Source organism: Podarcis erhardii, assembly GCF_964252035.2.
Source record: "Podarcis erhardii genome assembly, chromosome: 6".
Lineage (NCBI taxonomy): Eukaryota > Metazoa > Chordata > Lepidosauria > Squamata > Lacertidae > Podarcis > Podarcis erhardii.
Window position 1 is genome coordinate 14,409,737 of NC_138510.1, and position 12,376 is coordinate 14,422,112.

The 12,376-nt window shown below is 44.2% G+C and overlaps 1 protein-coding gene and 1 long non-coding RNA gene across 2 annotated transcripts in view; both read left to right on the forward strand.

Moving 5' to 3' along the window:
• Nucleotides 1–12,376, forward strand: part of LOC309345244 — a 166,826-nt gene that overhangs the window by 147,096 nt on the left and 7,354 nt on the right. The window lies entirely within an intron of this gene.
• Nucleotides 1–12,376, forward strand: part of APCDD1L (APC down-regulated 1 like) — a 47,629-nt gene that overhangs the window by 31,618 nt on the left and 3,635 nt on the right. The window contains exons 2-3 of the mRNA XM_081867827.1: nt 4,062–4,236; nt 7,240–7,798. Of these exons, the coding sequence (XP_081723953.1) occupies nt 4,062–4,236; nt 7,240–7,798 (734 nt within the window). The remainder of the gene's footprint in view (nt 1–4,061; nt 4,237–7,239; nt 7,799–12,376) is intronic.

Genomic DNA, 12,376 nt, shown 5'->3' on the forward strand with positions numbered 1-12,376 from the left:
ACCCACTCATCACTGCATATTTTCAACCCCAGAGCAGGCGGGGGTATGTGTGTGTTTGTGTAGAGTAGTAAAAATAAACAGAGAAAACCAACAATATACAAAAGTTCCAAAAACCATATAAACAGGTACAATAAGTGGCATATTAACACTCCATTCATAAGGCAAACAAGCCAAACCATGAGAAAAAATATTTCTATACATATGTATGTAAAAACAGATACCTTCTGCAGGTAAAAAACAAACACAAGGCATTCAAATAGGTTACAGAACTCGTGGTTTTAGCAACAGCTCCCACCTCATTTTTCAGAATCCTAACCAGCAGGCGGTTTATGGCAGAGAGAAATCAAATTCGTTAATGTCCCCATTTTACAGATGGGCAAATAGAAGCTGAAAGAAAAATACTTCCGAAATGTGGTCTGGGGCCACCTTGAAAGGTTTATTGCCCAAAGGGAATGTGAAAACCAGCTTCCTTAGTCCTGGTCCATAGTCTGTCCATTATTCTACATTGATTCAAACTTAGAGAATAATTAATAATAATAATAATAATAATAATAATGAGGAGGAGGAGGAGGACAGGGGGTTAGCTCAAATGATTGAAAACGTGGAGCTTATTCAGAAAAAGACACGGGTGTTAGAGACTAGGGCACTATCTCTCTTCCGCTAGTAGAAGCCCCACCGACTTCAGTTGTGTATTTTTCCCCCCAATACTATCAAGTTAAAGACTTGGTTTGGCTGCATATTCTCCCATTGCCTAAGCCAGTAACATCCGCTGCTACAGGAAATTAGGTAAGTGACAAGATTACTGTCCTTGTAAAAGGGCAACAGGAAAGGCTTTATGTTCCTGTGTTGCAATTCAGCTGTTGCCCATCAGCAGTAAATTTGGCAAGGGAGAGGAGGCAGGGTTGGGAGGAGGGGGGAGTGTCTAGAGATTGGGCAGGCTAGAAACCTATTAAATTAAAACGGGATTGTTTATTGGACACGTTTCAAAGTGGTGCTGTTTGTACGCGAGCTGAGCTTTTAATAGTTCCACTCTGGCCGCTGCGGAGCTCTGTGTAACTCGGATCTTGATTTGGTTAGCACATCAAAATAGTCAGCCTTTTAAAATGTCTTGCGGCATCCAGTGGCTGACGGAGCCATATGTTCCCAGAAACATGGGGGTCTCCCTAGACCTCGCTTTGGGAAGTGAACAAATGAGGCAACAGACATTAACCGTAAGAACATGAGAAGAGCCGTGCTGGATCACACCAGAGTCCCACCTGGTCCAAGCATCCTGCTCGCACAGTGGCTAACCCAATGCTTATGGAAAACCCACAAGCCTGATTGCAACATTCCTCTCCTGCTCATAAGCCCCAGCAACAGATCCCTAAAGACACACCATAAAAGCTTTCTAACAGTATTTTAAAGGTATTATCAAATTGCTTCTTCACTGTTTTGTATGGTATTGTGACATGCCAACCCCATTCTCCAGGTGGAAGATTCCAGGGGTTGCAGGTGTGTTTACCAGAGTCTGGCTTCCCTTCTGGGACAATGAGGCACAACAGAGAGAAGGCGATCCATTGCTTATTTCCACTTAGAGTGGTACTTCGGAAACCGAACACAATCCGTTCTGGAAGTCCATTCGACTTCCAGAACGTTCAGAAAACCAATCCGCAGCCAATCGGAAGCTGTGGAAGCCGTGTTTGGTTTCCAAAGAACGTTTGCAAACCGGAACACTCACTTCCAGCTTTGCGGTGTCCAGGAGCCAAAGCTTTCGACTCGCAAGGTGTTCGGGTTCCAAGGTATCTACAACCTGAACCCACGTGATGGAACTGCAGAGTATTCCACATTCCCCGGCACAGCATGGCATTCAGAGAACAGCAGAAAGCACATCTTGCGTCTCTTTGTTGCAGCTTTCCCCCTCCAGCCCGCATCGTGTTCTGCTTGCAAAACTGGCAATTTTTCTGTTCGCTTAGGCCCAGCAACACACAGCTGGAAGGAGGCCTCTCCCCTCCTGGTCTGGCAGTCTCCACTCTCTCTTGATGGTTTCCTTAGAATCATAGAATCATAGAGTTGTAAGAGACCACAAGGGCCATCGAGTCCAACCCCCTGCCAAGCAGGAAACACCATCAGAGCACTCCTGACATATGGTTGTCAAGCCTCTGCTTAAAGACCTCCAAAGAAGGAGACTCCACCACACTCCTTGGCAGCAAATTCCACTGTCAAACAGCTCTTACTGTCAGGAAGTTCTTCCTAATGTTTAGGGCCATTGCTGGTCTTTGTGCTTTATTGACTTTACTTACACTCGCCTGGCTCATTAGCAGAAACTAAATCCAGAATTTTCTGTGTTTGGCACAGTTTAATCAAACCTTGATTAATTCTAACGTTTACTAATTCTAAGAATTGTGTGCGACTTGCACCCACAAACCCCAGCACCCATGACCTGTAACAATATCTAGTAATATCTATTATATGCATTATCACATATTTTTTATCATTTCTATGATGTTCAGTATACAATTACATATTTAGATTATTGCATGTTATTAAAAATACATTTTTTAAAAATGAAGTATTTTATACATGTCTCAAAAGGTAATTATAGTGTTCACTTGCCAACAGTGCAGTGTTAGAAAATGTTTCATGACCTGCTGGGTGCTACTCAGATTTGGGGATTGTGGCCTTTTCACCTTTCTCTGCTACTGTTTCCATTGCCACCTGTTGGCCTTCCTTGAGACCCAGGCCTTGGGGTCTCCCTTTCTGGAAGCAATTCCCCCCCCCCCCAACTGTCTACATAGTTGCTCTATATTTAGCCAGAGGATAGCAAATAAATCTGTGACCTTGGTGCTTAAATTAGAGCTAAGCCAGCACCCCACTGAAATGGCCAGGATCCTCCTTGCTAAGTACTAGAAAGTTATGTATCCTGTAAATTAGAACCAGACTGTTGGAAACAGAGGCAAAGAAATCTAATCTAGAGCCACCTGGCTAGACATCCAAGGAGAGAGAGAGAGCCTTGTTGTTGTGCCACAGATTAGACGGATGGGTTTATTAAATCTCTTTCATATAAAAATACTTATATCTCACCTTTCCACTTGATAAACTTTCAGAGAGAGAAAGGCTATCCCAAAAACACAAACTGAACATAAACCATGAAAACCTATAATGGGGCTGCTGCCTAGTTGAAGAAACCTGAAAACAATCAGTTTATTAAATTAAATTTGTGCACACAAATACACATATACATTAAAACAGTGCGCACACAGAAAAAAAAATGTGTGTGGGAGAAGTTTTGCAAATAGAATTATTAAACTAGAGGCAAGTTTGTCTTTTGGCTTTCACAGATGACTTCCTCAACTTCTCCCCTCAAACAGTCCTGGGAAAAATAGTTTGTTAAGGGTCCTGGGGGTTGTTAGGAGACCCCCCCCCATTCCCCTCTCAGAGCTATACTTCCCAGAGTTCTCTGTGATGAGGGATCGATTGTTCAGCCATGCTGGGAATTGTAGCTCTGGGACGAGAATAGGGTATCCTAACAACTCCAAGCGTCCTTCACAAACTACAGCTCCCAGAGTTCTTTGGGAGAAGCCATGAGGGCTTAAAGTAATATCATGATGGTTTAAACGTACAGTGCGAACATGGTCACTTGGTTGTGCACAAAGAGGGGAGGGGGGAGTCCTTTTGTGCAAGTGAAACTCTGTCCGTGCAGTGCTAATTACAACTCACCTTTTTTAGTAATATTTTAAAAATGATTAAAAGTTGCAGTCCTAACATCTGCTGCAAGCAAGCCAGTTTCTCTTTCTGTCTCTCTCGTTCATTCTCTCTCAGGCTGCGCTTCCCATTTGTAAAATGGGCACAACAGTGACGTAATCTTAGGAGTTTGTCTTCACTGCAGCCAAGACGGAGAGCGCAGTGTATTTTGCAGCTAAATTTTGCATCTGTAAATTTTGCATCTATAAATTACCAGAGAGGCAAAGGATGCTGTGGTTAGGGGGCTTTTTATTAGGTGAAATGCTGTGCTGGAGAGCACCTGTATGTATGTCTTTTTTTAAAAAAATCTGATTTCTCTCTCTCTCTCTCTCTCTCTCAAGCTTACACATCTGGGAAGAAGCTGTGGGATGTCCCTCCATCTCACACAGACCAGCTCGGTCCAGGAAAACTGCTGTGGGAGCCGCAGTGCCAGCATCAATTGCGCCACCTCCAGGATGGTGCTAGAATTTCGGCTGTCCTGCCTCCCAGGCTGGAAGGTCATTGGATTTCAACAGGGTAAGGAGTTTGTGGCAGTGTAAAGGGTAAATATGCAGCTGTTGAATACACTATTGAGTCCATGACCAGAAGGAGGAGGAGTATCAGGAAGAATGGACAAAATTTAATGATTATTTAGTTAAATATGAAAAATTAAATTAATTGGAAATAGCTTGCAGATACATAATTGGCTTAGGATTTCATATAAGTTAAGCGATGAATCAATATGTTTAATTTTAAAATTGAAAGATATAATGATGTTAATGTTTTAGTTAAATTTTATAAGACCTTGATTTGGAAAACCGTTAAAAGGAAGTGCATGGAAATTCAACCAAGGGGAAGCGAGGAAGTCACTTAACAATGTTAATAAGTGTAATTTTAATAAGGTTATGATCCATGTTTGTTTGTTTATTTGTTAGTTTTGTTTATAATTTTGTGAAAATCAACAAAAATTTTATATATAAAAAAAGCTGTTGAATACACTATCTTGTGTATTTAATTGCAGGTGTGGAATTTTGACTAATAGAAAACATGTCTTTCTTTTGTTGCTTATTCCAGTTTGAAAGACAGTGAACGTCTGAGCTCCAGATTGCTTTGCCTTCTTTGGCAATTGCATGGAGTCTTAAATCTAACAGTGCCACTCATACACTAAAGCAGAGTTCTGTGTTAGAGGGTGGTCTATTAGGAAATATTTCCAGTGTGTACTTCGTTCATCACTTCTCTTCGAGGGACCTGTGCATGACTCCTTGCGGCCAGGGGACTTTATTTTCTGTTTCTCTTTATAGAAAAAGTAATCCTTAGCTTGCAAACACAGAATTTGGAAATCTTAAATCAGGAGTAGGAGTTCTGTGGCTCTCCATTTGTTGCTTTTTTCCATTTTTGTAATTGATCAAAAGATGTACAAAAGTTCATAGTCAATACAAAGTATATTTTTATAATACACCAGAATAAAAGAAATACCGTAATTTTTACTCTATAAGACTCACTTTTTCCCTCCTAAAAAGTAAGGGGAAATGTGTGTGCATCTTATGGAGCGAATGCAGTCTGCACAGCTATCCCAGAAGCCAGAACAGCAAGAGGGATTGCTGCTTTCACTGCGCAGCGATCCCTCTTGCTGTTCTGGCTTCTGAGATTCAGAATTTTTTTTTTTTTCTTGTTTTCTTCCTCCAAAAACTAGGTGCGTCTTGTGGTCTGGTGCATCTCATAAAGCGAAAAATACGGTACTTTAAAAATCTAATCTAAAAGGAAAGGGGCAAAGAGAAGGAAAAATAATAAGGAAAAAAGAAAAGAAAGAGTGGGGAAATGGGTTTTTTTAAAAAAACCACAAACTTCCAATTCTCTGTCTGTCAGCTAATTATAGTAATTTATGCAATGTATTCACTCAATTTGACACCCAACTATTCCATTTTCTATAAGCCAATATTTTTTCAATCGTCAAATCCAGATATTACAAGTTCATTCATAAAGGGTTTCCAATTCTTAATAAATGTCAATAATGATTTTTCACTGATTAAACACATTAACTTTGCCATCTCAGCTAAGTCCAATAATTTTATCAACCCTTCCTCCAGCCAGATGGGCGGAGCATAAATAATAAAATTAGTAGTAGTAGTAGGTAGGATGGTATCTGTCCATATTTATGCATATATCAATCTCGCCCTGGAACGGCACACAAGTTATGTGAAAAGGGCAGATTGTTCCATGAGGCAAGGAGAAATGCTGATGGAGCCATCTGTTTAGCACTATGTTGACTTCCTCCCTATCCTCTGGAGGGGGCCAATCTCTATAAGGCCTGCCCAAAGTGAAGCACCAGAACTTAATAAAACTCAGGCCCTGCCGAACTTGTAACTATCTGCTACTCACTAGCCATATGGGATTGCCCACTGGAGACCTGATAAACCTATTTGCTGCTGATATTGCCTACCTGGGGCTGTAAAAAAAAAACCAGGCACAGGGGATCCAAGCACCTGGTAAGCCAAAATACATGGTCATTAGGCTGCATTCAGTTTGGGGTGGGGGACAATTTACATGGGTGGTATCCAGTTAAACCGCTCCACTTGCGCAAGGAGTTTTAGCTTTGCAATCGAACTTCCCAGCCCTGCATTCCTTGTAAAATCTGCTCTGGAGGGTTGAGGCGAGCTCCATAACAGATTTAGGGGTTGCCGCTTTAAAAAAGAAGAAGTTTGTGTACTTGAAATAAATATTGCATCCTTCCTCCAGGAAGCATAGGGTAGCACCCATGGGGTTAGTCTAGGCAGTGGTCCACATTGGCTCTTCTTTATGACCAAGGCGATTTAATTCAGGTAATTAAATGTTGTTGGTTGAATTATATCAAATTAGATATGGTACACCAATTTGCCTTGCCTTGTTTGCTCAATCATAGAATATGAATGTTCCGTTTGAAAGACATTCTTGAGATGCCCTGAATTCAAAATGCTAATGATAACTTTGCATATCATCAAGGAAAAATGCAGAAAACATTTGTTAATTAATGGACCTTCGTAGCCGGCCCTTCACCACACAGTCTAAGCGTAGGTTACATACAGGTCAGTTCAAATACACCATGTAACATTAAATTATGATCCCATCTTCCACCACCAGAGGTCTCTCCAAAAAGGTCTCTGATGTTGAACTGTATACATACAGTGTCAAAGCCAGAACGCATCTCAGAAGGGAGGCCACCACAGAAAAGGCCCTCTCACACACCCATTCTGTTTCCCCATCCCAGTTCTTAAAATCTCCTAAACCAAGATAGTAAGATGACCATATTTCATTCCTGTATGCCACATATTTCAACCATTTGTTGGCATAACGTGATTCTTGAGCCATAGCAGCCCATGCCTATTGTGACAATCTGTCAGTGTTTTCCTAACTGGAATTCCCTTTGAGCTCCAAGTTATGCAACAACCAGAAAACACGTAATGAGGTTTCCGTTTTTCTAGCACATTCATCATTATAGTATATATTAGGGGAGATGTATTGCAAGGGCTGTGAATTAACCAAAACGTCCCTCTTCATTCTCAGGTGTGAGGTACGTCCAGGACCTGAATTTCTCACCCGGTCCTATATGTTCTACGCCAACCGCCTCTTCAAAGCCTACCAGTTCTACTACCGGGACCCTTCCTGCCGGGACCCTTCTTACTCCCTGGTCATCAAAGGGAAAGTCAGGCTCCGCCAAGCCTCCTGGATCACCAGGGGAGCCACGGAAGCAGATTACCACCTCCACAAAGTTGGCATTGTCTTCCACAGCCAGAGGGCCATGCGGGAAACAGTGGCGCGCATCAACCAGACTTCGGGAGAGCACTGTAGCGGGTTCTCGCCGGTTGGGCGGACTTGGGCTCCCGGTGCCCTCTATGAGCTCCTGAGTGCCAAAGCAGAGCGGGATTGCACCGCGGGCCTTGGCTTTGCCATGCACGAACTCAGCCTTGTACGAGTGGAGAAATCCCACCAGCCCTTGCTCCTTCAGCAGAGCCAGGGGAGCAGGGAGGTGGAGGAGCTGTATCTGGGGGACATCCACACCGAGTGGTCGGAGAGGCTCCATTATCGGCCAACAGGATACCAGCGCCCCCTGCAGAATGCGATGGTAAGGGGTACATCTCACGTGGGATTGTGGCCAGATGGGATCTTCCAGGCTAAAACATACCCAACTCCCCCCAACCGTTCCTCATAAGGCTTGGTTCCCAAAACCTTGAGCAGACCTGGCTGTTACAAAATTACCCAGGAAGGACTGCACCCCTCAGATTTATGTTTCCAAACACAATTCAAAGTGTTGGTGCTGACCTTTAAAGCCCTAAACAGCCTCGGCCCAGTATACCTGAAGGAGCGTATACTGGGTAGAACCCCCATCGTTCTACCCAGACATTGAGGTGCAGCGCTGAGGGCCTTCTGGCGGTTCCCTCACCGCAAGAAGTGAGAATACAGGGAACCAGGCAGAGGGCCTTCTTGGTAGTGGCACCCGCCCTGTGGAACGCCCTCCCATCATACGTCAAGGAAATAAGCAACAATCTAACTTGTAGAAAACATCTGAAGGCAGCCCTGTTTAGAGAAGTTTTTAACGTTTGATGTTTTATCATGTTTTTAATATTCTGCCCGGAGTGGCTAGAGCAACCCAGCCAGACAGGTGTGGTGTAAATAATAATAATAATAATAATAATAATAATAATAATAATAATAATAATAATAATAATAATAATGGTCTCCTAAACCCTGGTCTGGAGGGGATGGCAGGCTCAGCGGACACTGATGTTACCTTATGGGGTCTCTGTTCTGACTGGTCCTCCTCTAGTTCATATGAAAAAAAGAGGAGCAGAAAAAGGGTGGGGGGCAGAGAAACATTATCCAATAAACCATTATCCCTCAGCAGAGAATGCCATTACCAGAGGAAATAGCCCTGAATGTAATTACGGACGGCAGGCCTGGGATATACAGAAACGCAACTTCCAGTGCAGCTGGAACAAGCCGGCCTTGGTTTCTTTCTCTCTCCACCCCCCCCCCCCATTTTTTGTCAGGAGCTTGGTTTCATGCCCAGAGCGTATTTTTTAATCAAAATCATAACTAATCAATTGAGAAATGTGATTGAACTGCAAGATAGGACAAGGAGCAATGAGCGGAAAAGGGCTCATGACCGTTGCCAGATGGGACCAAAGTCAGGGCTGAGGTGAAGAGAGGGGAGGAAAAGCAGTCCCCCCCCCTACACAATATTGCAGCCACTGGGATTCTTGAAAGACGAACCACCTTTCCGAGGTACATGCTCAGATTGGCATTAAAGCCAAGTTATCTTGGGCCAAAACCATATACGTATGAGCTAAACCAGATGGTAAACACGAATTGCTTTCTTTTTTAAAAAAAATTAATTTAAAACCCAAGCTGAGGTGCGCTGAAATACAGTGACTTCACTGCAATGCTGCAATTAATCAGCTCACAGTTCTACGCGGCTTGTTGCTGGCGGATGATGTCACTGCCTGGGGAGAGTTAGACAGTGTCACTTGCCTCCTTTTCACGTAAGTGGAAGTGAGAAAGGTTTTTTGGCAAGAAAGAGGAGTCTGCAGATTTCTGGCTTGCCTTCGTGGCCACCCTTTATTTATTTATTTGCTACCAATCTTTGGGGAAGGACAGTAGCTCCGGTGTGTGTGTGTGTGTGTGTGTGTGTGTGTGTGTTACTCTCTCTAGCACGCAAAGGGATCCTGGGTTCGTTTCCCGGTGGCTCGCGGGGAAGGGCAAAGAGAGCTGCTGTCTGCGTCAGTGCAGACGACTCTGGGCTACATAGACTACATGGTCCAACAGTGTTGTATGTTCCCTCCTTGTATTTACTTGCTTGTGCAGATAACTCAAAGGACGGGCATGGCAGTTTATGGCAAGCTTTGGAGAAAGGTCAGAAGGCGCATAAATCATTTACCTAGACCAAGATTGGAGAACAGCCAGTCTCTGTGCCAATCCTGGCCTGCCAAGGGGGTTCCAGTTTCCATGAGGTAATTTTCCTCACACCCACTGGTGACATCAGCTGATGGGTAGGAGGAGGGGGTTTAGTCCATCAGGGAACAGGATTTCATCTCCACTCATCAGCTGCTGAGCCTGTGTTTAATAAGGCCCTTTGCAAAAGCACTCTTTGAAGCAGCTCCACGCTTCTCCTTTTATTTAGTGTGTGGTTGTGGGTAGTGGATCAGGATAAGAATCTCCAGAGGCTGAAATGGGAGCATGGGGGCTGCCTTAAAGCCCTTTGCAAACAGCAAAAGGGCTTTGAAGCCATTGCAGGTTCCCAAGTATCAAACAGAGAGCTAACTGTTGCACACTTGGAAACTCTACACAAGGTAAGTGAGACCACCCACATGGTCAGTCATGTGATGTCATGTCATGTGATTGACTGGTGGGAGGCGTCACCCACCTGCCAAATTTGGCACATGATAAGGATCTGGCCTGTGAAGCCAAAAACGTTTCCACGCATCCTGTCTCTTTTAAAAGGAAAGAAGTCTATTGTTCAAGGTAGAAGATAATTTTCTTTTGTACATCGGTCTCAACTTCATTCCCAGGCATTTTGAGTTTAAAAAAATATTGGGTAGCAGGACTGGGAAAGACTGTAAGGCCTTTCCAACCTGGTAAAAGGTAAAGGGACCCCTGACCATTAGGTCCAGTTGTGACCAACTCTGGGGTTGCGGCGCTCATCTCACTTTATTGGCCAAGCGAGCTGGCGTACAGCCTCCGGGTCATGTGGCCAGCATGACTAAGCCGCTTCTGGCGAACCAGAGCAGTGCACAGAAACACCGTTTACCTTCCCACCGGAGCAGTACCTATTTATCTACTTGCACTTTGACGTGCTTTCGAACTGCTAGGTTGGCAGGAGCAGGGACCAAGCAACGGGAGCTCACCCCATTGCGGGGATTTGAACCGTCGACCTTCTGATCAGCAAGTCCTAGGCTCTGTGGTTTAATCCACAGTGCCACCCACATCCCACCTGGTGCATTCCAGATATTGCACTGCAGCTGCCATCAGCCTCAGCCATTGTGGCCTAAAAGGTGCTGGGAACTAGAGTCTAAATAATCTGGGATTCATAGCCTGGCCAGTGTAAGGCAGCATAATGCCTCTCTGAATTTTTCTTGCACTCCCATAGAAGTTCAGCACGCTTACCGACCTCGAGATCAGCCACCAAGCCAGCTGAATTGCTCCAGAGTTGGCGGCTGGTGGGTCAGAACCACTCACAAACAGCAGAGGTTTCTTCCAAGCCCCCTGCTCTGCACAGAGGAACGTCTTTGATTTCCTCTTAAATATGTTTTAAAGAAAAACCACTCTTGGGAAATTATCTCCCAGTATTAAAGTATTTCCTGCTTTAAAAATAAAAAGGCTGGGAATATTTAGCTGCAATGCCCTGTGTACCGTCAACGCTCCTCAAGAGTGACAGTTGCGGTAAGGCGAGTTGAAAATGGCTTGGTTATTGCAGACCTCAGTCAGCGCACATGCAAATTGCCTGCTAAGTGCAGAGTTACTGAAATCTCATTCCCATGCAAACATGGCTGGCTGGCGTCTTTCAGAAATCAGCCGTATGCAGCAACCCAGGCTTATGAAAGCAGATACGGTTCACTGTAAATTGTTATGTTGCCCATTTCTATAATTAGTACAGGAACACGTTTTTAATGCTGACTTAGAAACATTTCGGGTTATATTCCCCCAGTGTACGTCAGATGAAAATATGTACATTACTTCCACATTAAACGAGGCTAGCTCCTCATAGTGGGGTAGAGAGGAAATTGCTTTTATACCATTAAATAAACTACCAGATACCACTCTGAAAAGTTAAACTTTTCCCCTGTCCTGTAGAATTCTGACACAGGCTCCTGATATAAAAAACTGTATTTGCCAACCCACCCTTCTCCTTGATGGCACCTAACTGGCGTTCAAATACTAAAACCTGCATGATTTCACAATTTAGCCTAGACCAGTAAAAGTAGCTGCATCTTATATTTTGCCAGATAATTTAAATAAGTCATTATGAGCCTCCTGCAAAGGATAGAGCTGGTGAGACCCAAATCACCACCTAAATTTGATGAGAGATCTCAATTTGCTGAGAGATTGTTGTTGTGGGTCTCTGCCTCCCCCTGCAGTCTTTTAAGCACCTTCCCACACCCCTGGTCTTTTCTATCCTTAAAATCTAAACCTATATGTTTGATTTCAATTTTTTTGGTCGGAGAAGAAGAATAAAACAGCAAACTTTTTTACTAATAGTAGAGCAAAGAGGCTGGTAAAGTTAGAGGGATCCCTGACCATTAGGTCCAGTCGTGGCCGACTCTGGGGTTGCGGCGCTCATCTTGCTTTACTGGCCGAGGGAGCCGGCATACAGCTTCTGGGTCATGTGGCCAGCATGACTAAGCCGCTTCTGGCGAACCAGAGCAGCAAACGGAAACGCCGTTTACCTTCCCGCCAGAGCGGTACCTATTTATCTACTTGCACTTTGATGTGCTTTCGAACTGCTAGGTTGGCAGGAGCAGGGACCGAGCAACGGGAGCTCACTCCATCGTGGGGATTCGAACCGCTGGCCTTCTGATCAGCAAGTCCTAGGCTCTGTGGTTTAACCCATAGCGCCACCCGCGTCCTTAAGAGGCTGGTACAACCAGGGAAAAGGACAGTTTTGCCTTGCTCCCTCCCTCGCAGTCTAGTCTTTCATGCCCTAACA